This window comes from Tenrec ecaudatus, chromosome 2, assembly GCF_050624435.1.
Source record: "Tenrec ecaudatus isolate mTenEca1 chromosome 2, mTenEca1.hap1, whole genome shotgun sequence".
In the NCBI taxonomy this organism is placed as follows: Eukaryota; Metazoa; Chordata; class Mammalia; order Afrosoricida; family Tenrecidae; genus Tenrec; species Tenrec ecaudatus.
The window spans coordinates 134,448,861-134,467,980 of NC_134531.1; the positions used below are offsets into that span (position 1 = coordinate 134,448,861).

Genomic DNA, 19,120 nt, shown 5'->3' on the forward strand with positions numbered 1-19,120 from the left:
ACTGAAACTATTGCCCTGAAGTGATTTTTAAACCTTAAACCAAAGCTACCCCTTGGTCTTATTTAAACCGAAAAGTCACTGCCTAACTGCCATCAGTTGATGATGACTCACAGAGACCCTGTTGGACCCGGTAGTACTGCCCCTGAAAATATATACTGGAGTAGAAAGCCCTGTCTTTCTCCTGCGGAGAGGCTGGTGTTTCCAAATGGCCCACCTTGCAGATCATCGCAGTCCAATGGCTAACCATTAAGCCAACAGGCCCCTCGAAAACCAAACAGTAGATTGCTACAATTAGTCAAGGATGCTTACGTTGAAAAGCATGGTTTTTAAAAGAATTATTTGCAGGTGATCAAATCAACAGCATCAACTTGAAAAATGAGATGGGAAGCATAGGATGGATTGTGAATTTATGTTAATAGGGGTGGAATAATTTGAACGATAACCGGAATGTTGGCACAAATTGAATGTACTGAACATCACTGATTATGCCGATAGAAATAGTTGAATTGATGTGTATTTTGCTGTGTATAATTTCACATACCCAGCTAAAATTGTAGGCTAGAGTTGGCTGGCAAAAAGGTAATCTTTATTTTTTATGCCCCATAAATAAGACAAGTACAAAAAGCTTATTTTTCAACTAACATAAAGGCAATGTTATTTCTTAAGCTACCCATGCCAGAAGCTATCTTTTACACTTCTTATTCTTCTACGGAAATACAATGTTTGCCCCAGTTGCTCACTCCTCCCAATAGACTACTGCAGTCCCTTATTTTTCCATCAGAATTCGAGTAATGATTTTGAAATGGCTTTCTTACCCTCATGCTCCTCCTGTCCCAGATGCAGCCACCCGGGGATGACTTCATCACTCTCCTGTAGCATAATTGTTTCCAGAGAACCACCATTGGCTGGAAAGTCAGCCACCAGATACGTTGGCATTGGAAGCACTCTACATCCTGGCCATGCTCCGCCTATTCGGAGCTGCCTCAGCCCGTTCATTAACTCAGCATCGCTACTAAGAGCAGGTCTCGGCAGTCGTGCTTGTGAAGTCGCTGGATCTTTGTGACTACAGTTCTCTTTTCTGAGAAGGTGTTTCCTTCAACTCTCTAAGTCCTTCAAGAAACAACGCCAGGGCGAGTTTTCCCAGTAAATGACAGCCTCAGAACTCCTTCCACTTTTACTAAGTCACTTTCACTCCATGGCCTTACAAAGATGCTAAAAGGTGCTCCAGTAGGCCGTAACTAAAAGATCATTAATTCCGACCAACCGTGGGGCTCTGTGGGAGGGGACCCTGCAGGCTGCTCTCATAAAGATTACAATCTATCCTCGATATGATTGAATGATTCGACTACTGGATTGTGTGATATGAAAGCTGTCAATAAAATTGTTGGGGGGAAAAAAGAATACTCAGAAAAAAAGAAAAAAGATTACAATCTAGATAATGCTGTGGGGCCTTTCGACTTTGCCACGTGAGATCATCATCAGTGGAAAACCAACTTACAGGCACAGAACAAGAACAGCAACCCGCTGTTACTGATTCATTAAACATAAAGACTCAAGTCACTGAAACAGTCTTACAAACTCTCAGAATATTGCCTTACTGATAGTAAATACTTATTGAATAAATGTCTGCTGAGTCTTGACAGAATCCACACATGATCTGTAGGAAGCAGCGCCAGCCTTGTTCTTTGCTCTTTTTCTTCTTATGTAGTAGGATCCATCTGATTTCTCTGGCTTGAATGAGTCAAAATTGACTTACCGGCAGTGAGTTTACTTCTATAAAACTAAGATGTTTCAATAACGTGGAATTAATAATGCCTAGCTTGTTGTTGTTTTTTTTTTCAGGAAAATTAAGCTAAACACTACACTCACTGTTCTGTAAGAATCCTTTCACCATGCCCTATATAATTTACTCAAACTACCTGAAAATATGATTTTTAAATAAATAAAATTCACCTTCGCTTGAATGTCTTGATACATGGGCCAAAAGAAGTTCTTCAGGTTGAGCTTCATGGAAACTGACAAGATTTTTCTTTTTTGCATTCCCTTGCATCCATTTAGCTGAAATACTTGCCAACAAGTCAGATAGCAATAATCCAACCTACAAGAGAAGCAATGGAGGGAAGCAAAGCATACTTCAAAATTATCTCTGGGAAGTGGAAAATAGTATATTGGAATATGTAATGGGTCGCTGTGTAATGCTCTAGTTAAAAACAAACAAACAAAGAAACAAAACAAACAAACAAACAAACAACCTGCCATGGAGTTGATTCCGAATCATAGGAACCCCGGGGAGCAGGGTAGAAGTAGCCTGTGTGTTTACAGGGCCGTGAACCGCCACAGGAACGGGAATAAGAAGCCTTTTCTTTCTCGCATGCAGCGGTGGGTCCTCTCAAACTGTACACCTTGTGGTTCGCAGTCACGCCTGTATCCACTATGCCACCAAGCCGCTAAGTTCCACAGAAATCAAAGACTTGATTAGGGAGGGGGGGGGGCGGGGGAGGCCTTCTCAAAAATGGGCATATTTTTTCTTTTACATGGAATTATTTGATAAGGTGTAGAAATTATTTTATTCGAAAAGGGAAATTGGATCACTGTCATTCCAAACATGTTCTTCTTTCCAGTGGGAAGATGCTTTACTGGAATCACGGTGATATAATTGAAATATCTTCGTAGCCTTTTTCCCCCATTGCAACACGGCTCTACGGGCCGAGAGCTGGCAGCATTGCAAGAATGCTCAAGATTTTGTGTCTAAAGGCAGAGCATCGTTCGTTTCCTTCCATTTTAAAATAGATCATTGCACACTTTGATTTTTGTTCTTAAAGAAATCTTGCTGGTTTATTTTGGCTTTCCTTTCATAACATTTACTCAGTTGTCTACAAATCAGTTATAAGCAGTTTGCCACGCACTTTTCTTTCATTTGTTAGAACCATATGCAAATATGTTCCTTAAAGACACAAAACGGTTTTGAACTGCAAAAATAAAAAAGAGATTGATTAAATGCAAAACAAAAGAAATAAATGTTTGACCTCTAGTCAGGGATTCAAACCAGTTCAATCCAGTTGGATCTTCTACGGAGAATTACATTTCCACTGCAGATATACAGCACGATACCAGAAATCTGCATTTTCACAAGCTTCCCGGGTGATACTTATATTCACCTTGGGGATCTTATGTATACCCGGGGATCTTGGGAACTATTCTTTCTCATTCAGTATATCTGCGAGATGGAAATGCAAACTCTCAGCAGAGTGCTGAACCAGAATGAACGAGTTCAAAGCCTTGCTTCTGGAAAGGTGTTTAATTCCAAGCAGCCGTGCATTAAGAAGGTAGAGGAACCATTTTAAGAAGACGCTGAAATCCTGACCAAAACAAATAACTTCTTAAGAAAACAAACCTAACATAGGTTCCCTCTATGCTTGTTTCACACTCACTTTATTAAAAAGTTGAAAGGCGGACCCGCCAAACATAGACATAAATGAACAGGAATGCTTTGCTAATAATTTCCAGCAGAAGTCATTCTTTATTTCCTTATGAGGTCCGCTGTGCCCGCTGAAGACTGCCGCACTCTGCGTAAGCCACGCTTCAGTAATCCGTTTAGTCCTGAAGACAAATTGCCCAAGTTAACATTGTTACAGATTGGCACTTGTCATGATAGGAGATATCAGGTTCTATAAGATTGTGATACTGGCTGAACAAAAAGAAGGAAAAAAGGAGAGAGAGAGAGAGAGAGCGCTTTGTTTGCCAGTGACAATTTTCTCTTAATTTAGGAATTCCTATTTCTTACAGAGGCCAGCTGGAAGTGAGTAAAGTATTACAGAACCTTCTTAGCTGTTGGCCTGGAGAATACACATTCTCTCCAAAATCTCTCTCTCTCTGGCACGCTCCAGAAGGAAGGAATCTCGGGTAATCTCTCTGTTGGCCAAGTGTGAGAATTGGTATTTTTAACCCTTCAACACACTGGATTTTTAAAAACAAGTTTAAATGTAGGCCACTGTTAATTTAGTTTACTTTGCTATGATAATTGAGTTTATATTGCTTATCCAAAAACTCTTTAAATAAATATTTTTATAGTGGTTCTTTTAATCTTGGGGTTTTCTGACTCTGGTAAACTGTTTGAGAAAACAATTTATAGAATTCAGAGCTGAAAAGGTTTTGCATTTCCACTAAGATAATATTTAATGTGCACAGATTAATAGTTCCGTGGCTGGTTGTTTAACCCCAGACTACAAGCCTCAGACTTGTACTACAATCTTTCATTTGATCCCCTGATCTAGATTATCTAAATATCGAGTGACAAATAACTAGGTGTCACAAAAATAGTGCCTTGAGTGACTATTCTGCTGTCCTGAAATGTAAAGTAAAATGAGTATTTAACCAATCATTTTAAGTGTTGGCACTTTTCCATGGAATTTTAATACCTAAGATTGTGAATGGAAGTTTTTGTCAGTGCTCAAAATCATATATCACTTTAAATTATAGCTTACTGGGAAAATACAGCACATTTTCTGTGACAATAATTGTTAGTGAGATAGGTAGATTTAGTCATTGTTTCAATGCATAGTTCCAAAATTATATGGTTAAAGTAAACTCTTAAATTGCCAGCTCATTCTAACAATAAAAGGTATCTTTCTTTTTCTTTTGAGCATTTTATGGTAAATCAGCAAGAGTTCCATTTTAATTGTAAGAAATATTTTTATATGTTATATTCCATGTTTGTTTTTATATTCACTTTGAACAAACATTAAGAATGTTTCATTTTCTCAAAGGAAGAATCACAAGCCTCGATGTCACATTTCAAGCATCATTGTGGACTGTTTGCTCCACAGAAATTGGGTACAATATCAAAGCTGGTACAAAAAATAGAGCTAGTGGTTCTCAGACTTCATGGGGTATGAAATCATGGCATCAAGTAAAGAAGGAGAGTGGTCAAGGCATCTGCACGGTGTTTACATGAAAATAAATTGCCCAGAGTGTGTAGACTACTTTTGGGCAAAGACGGCAAGTGTGTCCTTCGGCGAATGGGATGAATACAGATTACTGGGCAGGTTATATCATGAGTCATTATGGTCATTCCTACTGGATTCATGCGTTTTCAATGTCAAGGAGATAGTTTTATATTTATAACAACCAGCTACGTGAAATTCTTCTCCACTCCCCACCTCCTATATTTCCCCACCACCTATACTTTCTCAGCTAGTTCCGTATTGGTTTATTTCGACCAATTTTTCTTATGTAAAATAAGGTCAGCTGATTCTTATTGTCCCACATAATGGTAAAAGGAAATAGAGTTTTAGGTATTGAAAGAGTTTTAACATTCAATAATATTACATTATATTTTACTATTAAAAATAATCACTTATTATATATTGATTTCATGAAGATTGCTCATATGTATTTCGTTGTCCAAAGCATTTTTTTCCTAATCATTTGGATAGTCTGAATCACGTAAATTATTGGGAGAGTTTCTGTATCATGTCTGTGTCTGGCATGCACTCTGCAGTGTAAGAATTATTTGGTACAATATGAAGAACTGTCACAAATGTCACAGGATGGAGTATGAATTTTTCTATCACAAGAGAAACCTATGTTGATTTTAAAGGGGTCCTGGTAGTAAATTACTCAGACAGACACAAGTGTAGCAAAGATCATATTTCTCTCACTAAATCAGTATAACAAATATTTTGGAGTTTAATGCAAATGGGGGTGGCGGGGACTACATTGTTTTCCTTGTTGTTTGTGCCAAAAGAACGGCTTTAGCTCTGAAATCATGGTGTACAATTCTCAATGATGTTTGTCCTAAAGCACACTGCTTCTTGTTGACACTGGCAAACCTGGGACACCAAAAGTGTGTTTCTTGTTCAGCACTAAAGATTTGTCTATCATGGAACGGTTTCACGAGGCCCTTTCCTTCAAACATCCTTTTGGATGCTATTAAGCTGTGTGGGGAACAGAATTTATATCAGACAATGTAAGTCTCTCTAATTAAAATACTGAAGTCACAAACCTTTCCTTGTAAAAGAAACATCAATGGCATGTAAATGGTACACGCTGTCTTCTTCACCAGTTGCCGGCGAAGAGAGATTTCTGACACTTTAGTGTATAAGACTTTAGAGGAAGTGCAGCGCACTGCATTGTTTCAAAAGTGTTTTAAATGTGTGGCTATTTGGTACATGTATGAAAAGCCAAGATTAAATTTCATGGAAAGAAAGTCTGAAAGAAAGGAGGAAGGAAAGAAGGAAGGAAGAAAATTCACTGCCATTGAGTCAATTCTGACCCACAGTTTACCCTACAGGCTGGGGTAGGACTCCTGTGTAAGCTCCGAAGACCGCACGTGCACCTCGATTAGAGCAGACACCCCGTCTTTCACAGAGCAGCTGCTGGATGGGAAGCCCTGACCTCGCCCAGTGCAGCTAACCTCCCTGTGTCACCAGGGCTCCTTGAGTGAGGAAAAGAAGAAAAAAAGGGCCAGAAGCAAAGCTGAAGAAACATTAGATTCATATTTCACTCCATTCATTTGTCCTGCTTATTCAAAACCGCTTGTATGACCCTCATCCTTATTAAGAAATTTGGAATATCATAGAATATCATAGTCCATACCAGTATGAGTAAAGGAGCTATGCACCATATACAATGGGAGAAAACATCATATTTGGAATGAAAGGCTTGTTCATGATGTCCATCTCTCCTTCTGATGAGGCAGGACTTCATCACTGGATGAGTGGCTTCCTATTTGAACTGCAGTGCCCTACGCTCCAGACCGTCCCCATTCTCGCGCCAAGAGGAGCACTTATTAACATGCAATAATATTATATTTATTCATTTTGCTTCTTTTCTTGTACCCTCATTAAAATGTAAGATCTTTGAGGAGATAGGCTGTGTTGCTGTTGTTGTCCATTATGACATTCCAGTGTTCAGAAATGAGAACTTTCATAAATATTTTGGAATGAATGAGCAAACAAGTGAAATAAACTGTGAGCCTCACTTTTTCAGGTTTTAAGGTTATTAGGCTTGTCCAGGGAAATATGAACTAAGACAGTCTAAGTAACCAGCACATGAGTTAACTCCTGGAAGAGAATTAGCTTTTAATGAGCACATTCACTTTTTTTTTCATTGTCCAGAGCTCTATCGGTAGTACTACGATTAGGGAGACCATATTGCTCAGCTCCTACATGGACTATCCCTGGGTCTGATTGTTCTTGTTTGGTTAGGTCAGATGCAGCTCATTGTGACCTGTGTGCAACAGAACCAGACACTAGCCAGTCCTGCGAGTCCTCATCGCCGTGACAGTCCCTCTGGTCTAGGGATTTTCTCTACCCTGACCTGCTACTTGACCACGCAGGATTCCCTTGTCCCGTCACGGGCCTCTCATAGCACGTCGAACGTACTCAGCATCTCAGCGTCACAGAGCATTTCAGCTCTACCTCCTTCGGAGAGTTCTGTTTGTACTTCTGGTAGTTCGCCGTACTTTTGATATTCTGCACCAACGCCCTAACTAAAATTCATAAATTCTTATCAGGTTTTTCTTATTGATTGTCCGTCTTTTGCTTGCAAATGCCACGGCGTGGGTTCAGGGCACGTTAGTCCTCAAGTGGCATCAGTGCTTTTTAGGAGGGTTTGTGCGGCACGTTTATTTCTTGATGGCTCCTACCTTGAGTGTTGATTGTAGCCCAAGTAAGATGAAACCCTTGAGAACCTCCTGTGGTTCTCCATTTAGCTTGATGCTATTTATTGGTCCAGTTATAAACTGGATGGCAGAGGGTTTGAATTCCTGGTATATCTTGAATGCAGCTCCCTCAGGAAACTCCCAGTCAACTGATTGGCTGCAGATAGCAGATCTCTTCATGGAAGTGACGACCTTAGACCTGATCTCGTTATGGGGATGACGACATCCTCCCAACTGCCAACTGCGGCATAACTGCCAAACCTCTGAGATCCTTGCCCCTGGCAAGCTGGCATGCAAATGTACACATCCCAGCTGATTGCTGGACTTATTAACTACAATAGATAACTTTATCAAAGCAAAATGAATCCATCTACTACAAAGTTTTAAATATTCTTTTGGTATCTCGAGCAATTTGCTGGCATCAAAGATATGCAGAATTGTTGTAGTAGGTAATAAAATCGTAGTATCTTCACTCCTTAAAAGTTTTTAATTTAATTATTTTGAATTTTCATTAGAGAATTTTTGTAAGAAACATGATGGCTTTGCATAATCATGTCCATTCTACAGGGTTCTATCAAAAGGAAGGCTCTCTAAGGATTGATTATGTCAAATAGTTAACCTTCTCATCACAGTTTTAAATTATAAGAAAATTTAAAGTATTATCTAATACACATTATGTGAAAATATTTACAACATAAAATGGAAAAGCTTAGGTTTTTGTAAAGTAGGTGCATAGTAATGATATACACATACATAATAATTTCATTATTTTATCAGCAAGCTATTTTCCAATCCGAAATGGGTTTTCTTTAACTGAATCTATCAATCAACCGAAATTTAAGATACTTATCATCAAGCAAAAAAGACAAACCAGATTCATTTAAATATTTTATCCAAATATAAGATATAAGTTACCAATGTTAAATGTAGAATTCTTATTGTGGACCATAGGTTCCAACTCGGCTGAACAGAATTGTCACCTATTTTTTAAAGCAAATTCTACATGCTAGTTTATGGATCTAGAAATTCTTAGCTTGGAGATCTGTGATTTAAAGGAAAAAATCAAGTATTTCCTGGTATTGCCTCATATCTGTGAATATATTACTTTAAATAACAAATGTTATATAAACATGCACAAGTAATTGAGAAAATTGTGGAAGATTTCATGGAGCAGATGGATTTGAATTTGTGCTTTGAAAAGAAACAAGGTATTTTGGACAGGAATAACGCACCCAGAGGCTCCTTAGAAGAAATATCTCATTATCTACATTTAACAAACTCCATTTAGCTGAAATTCAGGGGATCAATTAAAATGGCATTCTACTCGTACTAAATATATTCTCAATTATTTTAATTAGGACAATGTGGGGCAGATGTAATTCAATCTATCAAGATATTTAAGTTATTTTTCAATAGCACCTTAGAGTGACAAACCATCTTGATATTGGCTGAGAAACATTGTAACATGGTCAAAGGAAATGAAGTGGTGGAGGAGGTAGATTTTACCAAGGATCTAGCTCCATCTTTAGGGATATGCAGACTCTTGAGAATCAATAGTAAACTGAACAATAATGAATTAATCATGTGTTGCTATTTGAAAACTATGTCGATCCGTGTATAGTGCTAGAGGCATTTATCACTTTCCATACCTTTTCTTCAAGCCACACGCTCCAAATTGTGTTGTCTTTCGTTCACGAAAGCTTGGCTTTAAGTCCGCAGAGGTTTCAATCAGCACTGTGTCCAAGGTCTGAGCATCCATCTGTCCGCCCTGTGTTTTACATCAGCTCGGAAGCTATGACACATGTTCACTTTTGAAACTCTCAGGGAAAAGAAAAGCGTAAGAAGGAATTATAACTAAACTTTTCTCTCTCCTAGTGCTCCATTACCTGCGGAAAAGGGATGCAATCCCGTGTGGTTCAGTGCATGCATAAGATCACAGGACGACACGGAAATGAATGCTTTTCTTCAGAAAAACCTGCCGCGTACAGACCATGCCACCTGCAGCCCTGCAATGAGAAGATTAATGTTAATACAATTACATCACCCAGGCTGGGTAAGCAGACCAACCCCCCCCCCAAAACTTTAGTTTCTCCTATTTTGCATAACACTTTAATACTTGAAAGCTCATGAACCAAACTCACTGGCATAGAGTCGATTCTGATTTTTAGTGACCCTGACGGGCAGGGGAGAACTGTCCCTGTGGGTTTTCCACACTGCAGCCCTTTGCAGGAAGACAATGCCTAGTCTTTCCCTGCTGAGTTAATACTTGAGGGACAGCAGCTCTCACTAAGTTCAATTTATTTGTTTAATATACAGCAAACCAAATATGCTGAAGTCCAGTTGATTCCAATTGACATCGACCCATAAATCATTACGGAAGCAGACAGCCTTGCCTTTCTACTGCAGGACGTCTGTGTGGGCTCAAACAATGGGCCTTTTGATTGGCAGCCAGGTGTTTAACCACCCTGCCCCCAGGGCTTCTTATAAACTAAGAACCACACCAAACCAATATCAGTAAGTGGAATCCAACCCATATCAACCTTGTCTAGCTGGGGTTCTGAGGCTGTGCATGTTTATTGGACCAGACAGCCATCATTCTTCCATCAGTGGTCCTCAGCCTTCCTAATGCCAAGACCCTTTCATACAGTTCCTCATGTCATGGTGACCCCCCCCAACCATAAAATTATTTTCGTTGCTACTTCATAACTGCAATTTTGCTACTGTTATGAATCATCAGGTAAATATCAGATCTGCAGGATGTATTTTCACTGTTACAAATTGAACATCATTAAAGCATAGTGATTCTTCACAAAAATAATATGTAACTATATGTTGTGAAATATTTATTTCTAGTGACAAATGAATGAAATTTCATCTTGAAGCAGGGTGTAATGCTGGTAACAGACTTGACTCCCGGTACTCGGGCACTCGTCTGGGGGCATATTTGCATGTGGGTGCACCCTCCAGGAGAGGGAAAGAGGAGCAGTGTCTCGGTTCTTAAGACCATCAGAAATATGTGTTCCCATCTTCTTTCAGGCGACCCTTGTGAAAGGGTCATTCGACCCCCAAAGGGGTCATGACCCCAGGTTGCTAACCGCTGATCTAAATGGTCAGCTTAGGGGAAAAAATGGAAGTCCTACTAAACTGATCTAATTCCTCAAGGCTCTGTAACCTTGCCAAACCCCCACCCACAATGTCTTCTAAGGGTTGGAGGATGCAACCAAATGTGGGCCTTTGACTAGTCTATGGCAGTTATCTATGAAGTGAATATCTGGGGCTGGCGGGTGGGGGGTGGGTAAGGTTAGGGTGTGAAATTTCAATTAAATCCACCGCTTTCTCTGCTTTCTTTGTGATCTTAGATACCAATTACTTTCGGAGAAACCTAGAACAATCGCAAAGATAATTAACTGGGTCACATATTTACTCTCTTGAGGTGCCTTTAAAATAAAAATCTAAAGGACATCATTGTCAATAAAAATACTACTGGTATTAACATTTAAATTCACGTTTGTTACGTGCAGCTGTTTCATGTTATTAATTACCATTAGAATTCATCATCAAAAATTAGATTTACATTTTAAGTAGATGAACCTGTTCTTGCATAACAAATACTAACAAATGGAGGAGCTCTTATTTCTGTGGCGATGAGGGCTTTTAAAAGAAATGCTATCTGGGTATCAGGGAGTTGAGTTTTGCTTGACATCTGCAGTCTGGAGGGCGTCCGTGGGTCATATAAACGGTCAGCTACTGGAATACCAATGAAATCCACCTAGAGGGTCCTTGGAAGAGAGGCCTGGTGACCGCCTTCCAGAAGTCACAGCCTTGAAAACCTGAGGCAGCAGTTCTTCTCTGCACACACGGCATCCCCAGAAGTGGGGACATCTTCAGTTTTAACCTGAATAACCATCCGCAGAGGAAGAATTTGACTTATGCAGTGCTACATTGCCAAAATGCAATGAGTTAAACTGTCATAAGTACTTTTCCAGGCATCATAGTCAATCAAATGGAAATGTTTGGTTCCTTTTGGAAATACAAAAATGCTTTTTCCGAGCCAAATAATTAACATTTCTACAAAATAATCAGTTCAAATAGAAAAGGCAAATTAAGACCGTTAAGCAATCCTCAAACAAATGCCCCAGATCCATGTCTTCCAGAATGGCAGAGTCACCCCGTATCCCGGCGTGGATTTGAAGTCCTTGATGTATCGTGTGACGGAAAATTGTGGATTAAAAGAAGCATTTCTTTAAACTGCATTGTCTCTTTTTATGATTCCTTGAAGGTGTATACAGAAACACAGAAGCATAATGGGTGGAAAACGCAAAGTTCTTAATTACAATCCCGTAATGTATCAAATTGGATTACTGGCAGAAAGAAATGATTATGTCACTCAAGTGACTTTCATTATCCATGTCGAACACACTCTCTCTTAAATGCTTGCTTGTCAGGCAGTCAATTCTGACACTCAGGGACCCTGAATAGTGTCTCCCAGCGTGGGACTATCTCCGGGGACAGACACCCTCAGCTTCTCTACCACAGAGTGACTAGGGAGTTGGAAACCACCAGTCAACTATGACCCAACAGGGTCCCCAGGGCCCTTTATTTCTTTTACAGCTAGACCTATATGAACAAATCTGCTATGTCATAAATAATTTCCAATACTTCATTGCTAGAAATTCAGTCATTACAATAATCAACTTTGATTTTCCAAGTCTCTAAATTCATGACCCCAGCCACCATACCCACATCTGCTGCTACCTGGGAAATCAGGACTGTAAAATATAGTATGAGCTTGTGCTAGTTTTATTGCTGCTTTGAAATTTTGTCCATAATCATATTTATTACTTTGTATTTCCCTTAAGATGAGACAATTATTTTTTTCATTTCATTCTTCTCTATCAGAATGCAAAAGAAGCTTGGTCAAAAGCCTCACAAAACCCTAGCAGTATCACTGACTGAGAATGTGAATTCTGTCTTTAATAATGAGTAAGCCTCTCGTGTTGCAAAACATGAACATGCTCACCTGCTAACTAGAAGTTTGGATAGTCTTTTCACCCCAGAGTTGCCACGAAAGAAAGGCTTATAAATTTAATTAAAGCACAAACAAAAACAGGCACTGAAAATCCTACGGGGCACAGTGCTAACTTTGAAGCACATGGAGTTGCCTTGAATAAAACTCAGTTTGATGGCAGCAGGTGGTGATTGTCCTTATAGGACTGCCATGGACCCAAATCACCTGGATGGCAGTGAGTTTGCTTTAGGGGTTTTTTGTGTGTAGCGTGGGGGTGTGGGGGAAGGCCTGGATGGTGGTCATAGTGCTGGTGCTTGTGGATCTTTTACAGGCCTAAAAAATCTAATAATAAATTAGAATATTATTTATTAAATGTACTCCTTTATTATAGGATGTATGTGTATGTGTTGCATGTGTTTCTGTATCTCTCTACTGAATCATAATGACTGAGTTTATGTTAACTTCCAGTGAGGTGAATGAGTCAAAGCAAATATCTGACCCCATTTCTACTCCCGAGGTCCATGTAAACATTGCAATATGCCCCCCACCCCCGTTGCTGTCCTTCGATGCCATCAAGTCAGGTCTGACTCACAGTGACCCTATGCACAACTGAACGTCTCCTGTCCTAGACCAGCCTAACAACGGCTCTTCTGTTTGAGCCCATGGTTGCAGCTAAGGTATCCACTCATCTAACCGAGCGTCTTCCTCATTTTCACTGCCCTCCACTTGACCAAACACGTGCCCTTCTCCAGGGCTAGTCGCTCCCCATAACAGAGCAATAAACTCTAGCCATTCTTGCCTCTAAGAAGCATTCTTCCAAGAGAGATTTGCTTATTCTTTTGGCAATGCGTGGGACTTTTAGTTTTCTTTGCCAACCTCATAGTTCAAATGCATCAAGTTTTCATAGTTCTTTCTTATTCAGTGTCCAACGTTCACAGGCATATGAGGTGATTTTAAATACTATGGTCAAGCATACCTTAGTCTACAAAGTAACCTCCTTACTTTTCAACACTTTAAAGGGGTTTTATGCAGCAAATTTACCTAATGTAATGTGTCATTTGATTTATTGAGTCTTCTATCAGCATTAATTGTAGGTCACAGCAAGATTACATCTTTGACAACTTCAATCTTTTCTCCATTTATCAGCTTGTTGAACATTTCGATTGGAATTCCTTCAATCCCTGGAGCCTTGCTTTTGTTGAATTCTGCTCAGAATTCTTGGGTCAGTACCACTGGTTCTTGCTGTTTCTTCCAAGGGTGGAATGCTGACTAGTTCTTTGGATATAATGACCCTGTATATTCTTTCCATCTTTTTTGCCAATATTTTGACCATAGAGTCTTTCAATATTGGAACTCGGGACTTGGATTATTTCTTTCAGTTTGTGTTTCCTTCTTTGGTTTTCTAACTTCAAGCCGTTGCAAACTTCATTACATTTGACTTTGTCTTCTCAAACTTCCATTTGCAATTTTCTATTCAGCTCTTTGATTTCATAATTTCTTCCATCTGCCTTAGCTACTCTGCAATTAAGAACAAGTTTCAGAATCTCTTCTGACTTCTATTTGGATAGATTCCTTCTTTCCTATCCTTTTAACGACCTTCTAATGACCTTAATGATGCTCTTGATATCCACCCTTAGCATATCGGGCCTTTTGCCATTACTGCTCAGTGCAGCAAATCTGTTTTTGAGATGTTCTCAAAATTCACGTAGGGTGTACTCAGGGTTGTGTTTTGCCTCTCACGGATTTGTTTCGTTGTCTGTAACTTCAGCGGTGTATATGAGCAATTGCTGATCGGTTCAAACCCATTGCTGGCCTGGTTGTAGTGGCTCCTCCACTATCTCTTTCCACAGATTAGTCGATTTGTTTTCTGTGTACTACATCTGGAGACGTCTAGATGCTTTTTGTGCTGAAATAAGGTGTTTTGGATGAAAAAAAAATGGGTCTAACAAAATTCTATGATGCCATTTCCAGCTCTGTTTCTATTCCCAAAACCATATTTTCCAACTACTGTTCCTTTCTCTGCAGAATAAAGACAGTGCTTTCTCCTCCCCTAAAGTTACATTCTGAAACTCACAGCAGCAATTCTACCCTGTCCTGTAGGTTAGCTTTGCACTAGAGTCAACTTGATGGCAGTGAATTTGGTTTTTTGTTTGGCTCTTTCTCTTTGTTTTCAACTTTTGCATAATTATCAATGCATCCTGATTTCACACATGATCAGTTTCAGACTGAAGATGTTGGTGAAATTCTTCAGGTTTTGCATCACTAGCTTTAGTGGTTGGTGCATCTTTCAATAGCAGTTGTACTGACTGGATTTTCTTGTATGTAGGTAGACATCATCTTATCACAGAAAGCATTGTACTTCAAGATAGATCTTAAAATGTCCTTCTTGATAATGAACACAATGCCATACTTCTTGATTGTGAAATTCTCAGAATAGTAAAGCATATGATTTTCTGATTCAAAGTAGACAATTCAAAATATTCCATTTCAGTTCACTAATACTTAGCATATCTATTTTTTGCATTTCATTTCACTTTTGATTAATTCCAATTTTCCTAGATTCATATTTCATACATTCCAAGTTTCAGTGATTAATTGATGGTTGCAACTGTTTCTTCTCATTTTGAGTCATACCCCATCATCAGATGAAGGTCCAGGAGGCTCTACTCCATCTGAGTCATTGTGGTCGAGTGTATTTTAATAAGGCAACTCTTCTTTAGTCATATTTTGATTGCTTTCTGACTTGATGAACCCATCTTCTGGCAATCTTCTGCTCTATACGTTGTTTTCAGCAACTGACAATATTTCAGTGTTGTCTATAGGATTTTCAGTGGCTCATGACTCTCAAGTGGATGGCCTATTCCTTTCCTAGTCTGGAAGCTCTGCGGAAGTTTGTTCACTTTCCGTGACCCCGCGGGTATTTGAAATACCAGTGACACAGCTACCAGCATTGTAGCAATGCACAAGCCACCATAGCACAGCAAAACGACAGTCGAGGGATGCCTAGGTTGTCTACCTATATTACATTCACTGTATTTGTCTGACTTTGTTCTTAACAGCTGCTCTGACATTCAAGTGTCTGGGAGACCAGTGGCCTGTGTACTGCCGGGTGATACGTGAGAAGAACCTATGTCAAGACATGCGGTGGTATCAGCGCTGCTGTGAGACCTGCAGGGACTTCTATGCCCAAAAGCTGCAGCAGAGGAGTTGACCTTTAGCAGGACAGCTGGATCACAGCTCTTTGCAGTTACATTATTTATAAGGTCACACACTAGCATGTTTTCAGACCAAATATAATCATATTACATTATAATTTTATAAAATTAATTTATTGTTTTCCTGCTAAACATCGATGTGGTGCTTCTTTTGGTCACACAAACATCTATATGGATTCATAAATAATTCTATATTAATAAATTGGATCCACTTACTGGGATAAAATGAAGAAAGAAAACCAAATCATGATCATTATAATTTTTAAATTACATTCTTTAAGTTAGGGCCATCTCTAAAGGTGCTGTTCTCTCCCCACAAATACTATTGAGTTAACCAGAATGTACACTACCTTAGCTTAATAGTTTAGGGATACATGGAGAGAAATATTGTGTGTGTGTCCTGATGTGGACTTAGCTCATTTTCTGTAATCTGTGGAGTATCACTAACCTCATACTGTCGAACAGGTCTTCAGAGAATGTATTATGAATTTGGCTCATATAAGGAGACATCCAAAGGAAAACCTCTACTGTATAACCTTATTTTAATAATGGAAAAGAAAAGTTAAAATAGAGACTTTGATCATGTTCATGAACATGTACTTGAACACAAGTATTGTAACAATGAAACACTGTAAAGATTTACACTGAATCACCATTGCACTGTTGATATAGTGTAGAGAAACCATTATAGAAATGGTGACATCTTACAAAAATATGTATTATTTTAACATGTTGTCATTAGATTTTAGTTTTAAAAAATATGTTTAACAAAAAACATTGATCCACCCATTTCCTTTTATCTTTTCACCGGGTTATTGAAAGAGTGTAGAATTCAGCTTCACAAATCACTATGAGAACATTTGCCTAATTCTTTTCCGCCTTTTCCCTTGGAACAAGGAAAGACAAAAAATGTATAAAACTGTTGTAGTTTCATTGTTTTTATTCCTTTTGAAAATGAAAAAGTTTTGCAGTTCTGTGAAACGTTAAAAAGCCAGCTTGAAATTTTTCTTGTGAAAAAAAATTATTGTACATGATTCGCATGATTTCTTAGATTTTTCAGTAAAATATGTGAAACTTCCTGTTGGGAGACAATCGTTCATAGTTCTCTGACATTTCTACATGTCTTATGTGCATAGACACTGCCTGATTTTGTTCCAGATGATCTTTGGAAGGATGTTCCTATAGCACAAACTATGTAAGATGGGAACATTATCTGTTTCTGGAGCAAAGGGCACGCTTACTGCTCATTATAACAGCTGATTCCTTAAAATTGGAATTCGTTCTCTGTGACACTGTCCATGGCGTGTGCAGCTCTCATCTGGCCCATTTCCTATTGCCCTGTGAAAATCAAGGTTAAGAAAACTGGTACAAGCAAATATTGAATCTTTGGCTATTGGCATTGTGAGTAATAAAGTCCTTTGTCTCTAAACCAGGAGTCTTGTGTCTTCTCCTCTGGAACTTTGGAAGGATAAATCCATAGCTTGAAAATAGGGCAAAGCCCCAACACTTCAGTACATAACACTCCCCACATTCATATTCTCCGTTTCATTTTGATAGGCTATTTTAATATAGGAAACATTTTGTTTCTAAACCAGTTCTTACTGTGTAGACCTTTTCATATAAGTACTAGGATATCGAGTCAGTCTATGCCAACACAGGTGTTGTGCTAGATAGTAGAGAAATGTGAGACAATTGGGGGCGGGGGAAGGATAAGAAACATCAAAACAAAGAAGAAATTTTCACAGTCCCAAGAGTCTTTGTCTCTGCAGCAGGTGACATGATTCAGTCAGATTTTTATAACCTGATTTTATAACTGTCCATCCAATTTTTTCTTGGATTTTATTAAGCAGTTCATTTGATAATTGATCTTCTCTAGGTGGGTAATTCAAATCTTCATTCTTGAAGGATCTTCAACATGGACTATGCTGCCTATATTGGGTTGTAGTTTTCCAGTAAAACTGTTATCTCATGATACTGGAGAATGAGGGGGCTCCTCAGAAGATATCCAGCATTCTAGTTATGTCAGTGTCGCCATTGTATAGCGACAGTCCAATTTCTGCTTGAGAATTAAGATAAAAATTGCTCAGTCCGGCACAGGATTATACACTTCCTAAATTTTTATATACTTTATTCTATATGCTCCAAGGAGCCTTGGTAGTATAGTGATTATGCTTTGGACTGTGATCTGAAAGTTACCAGTTCAAAACTACTAGCTGTTTCTCAGGAGAAAGATGGGGCTTTCCACTCCTGTAAAGAGTCACAGTCTCAGAAGCTCGCAAGGGCAGTTCTACCCTGTCCTATAGAGTCACCAGGAGCCAGGATCAACTCTATGACAGTGAGTTTACTTTTTGATCTGTATACGATCACAAAGTCAGCAATCTCTGACATCTTAACTCTGTTTCATGCGAGTTACCTTTTGATCTGGTTTTCAGTTAAATTGTTTGAGCAACTCCTAGCCACATGGACTTCCACATTGGATCCAGAATCTGTTTGGTGCAGATATAAGTTATGTTGCTTCTCCTTAATCGAAGGCTTTCAAAAAGCCTATCTTTTTTTTTTCTCTCGCGTGTGTGGTGGTGTTGTTTGTTGTTAAGTGCTGTTGAGTTCATTTTTACTCATAGCAACCTTATTAAAGTAAACAATGAAGGACTATATCTAATCTCCTCTGAGTTTCCTGTTTCCATGGGGCAGAGGTCAAACATGCCTCCATTCTCCATCCTCCTTTACCCTATTTTGACAGGATATATTTCTCTCACAGCACTCTCCTTCAATGCTGGGTTCAATAATGCATTGCCCTAGCCACAAAGAACTCCCAGGCAATGTTTACAATTAAAGGTGTTTATTGGGGAAGTTAATAGATTACCACAAGCCAGAATCAGAATACAATAAGAATACAGCCATTGGTTCACAGCAACACCTCTCCTCAGCCAACAGGTACATCTCTCTCCAGTCCTCTGCCTTCCAACCACATGGCAAAGGCCTCTGCCTCTGGCAGTCAGGAAGCCAGCCCACTGCTCTGCCTGAGAGTCCCATAATCTCAGTCCTGCCATTCTGCTCTGTCTCTTGACTTCCATGCCTCCACCTCTAGTTTATCTGGACTAGACCTCTGCTACTTCAGACATAGATCTTCAACATGCACTTCTTCCAGTTGTCCTGGCTCTCTCTCTTCGCCTGCTTCAAAAGTGGCTCATAATTGCAGCTACTGTGGTGGTAACTGAAATTGACCAATCCCCT

The 19,120-nt window shown here is 39.2% G+C and overlaps 1 protein-coding gene across 1 annotated transcript in view; it reads left to right on the forward strand.

Annotated features, from left to right (window-relative positions):
* ADAMTS19 (ADAM metallopeptidase with thrombospondin type 1 motif 19) overlaps positions 1-17,253 on the forward strand; it is a 282,005-nt gene extending 264,752 nt beyond the window's left edge. The window contains exons 22-23 of the mRNA XM_075543100.1: positions 9,539-9,716; positions 15,731-17,253. Of these exons, the coding sequence (XP_075399215.1) occupies positions 9,539-9,716; positions 15,731-15,882 (330 nt within the window). The 3' untranslated portion in view covers positions 15,883-17,253. The remainder of the gene's footprint in view (positions 1-9,538; positions 9,717-15,730) is intronic.
* The last annotated feature ends 1,867 nt before the right edge of the window (positions 17,254-19,120 follow it).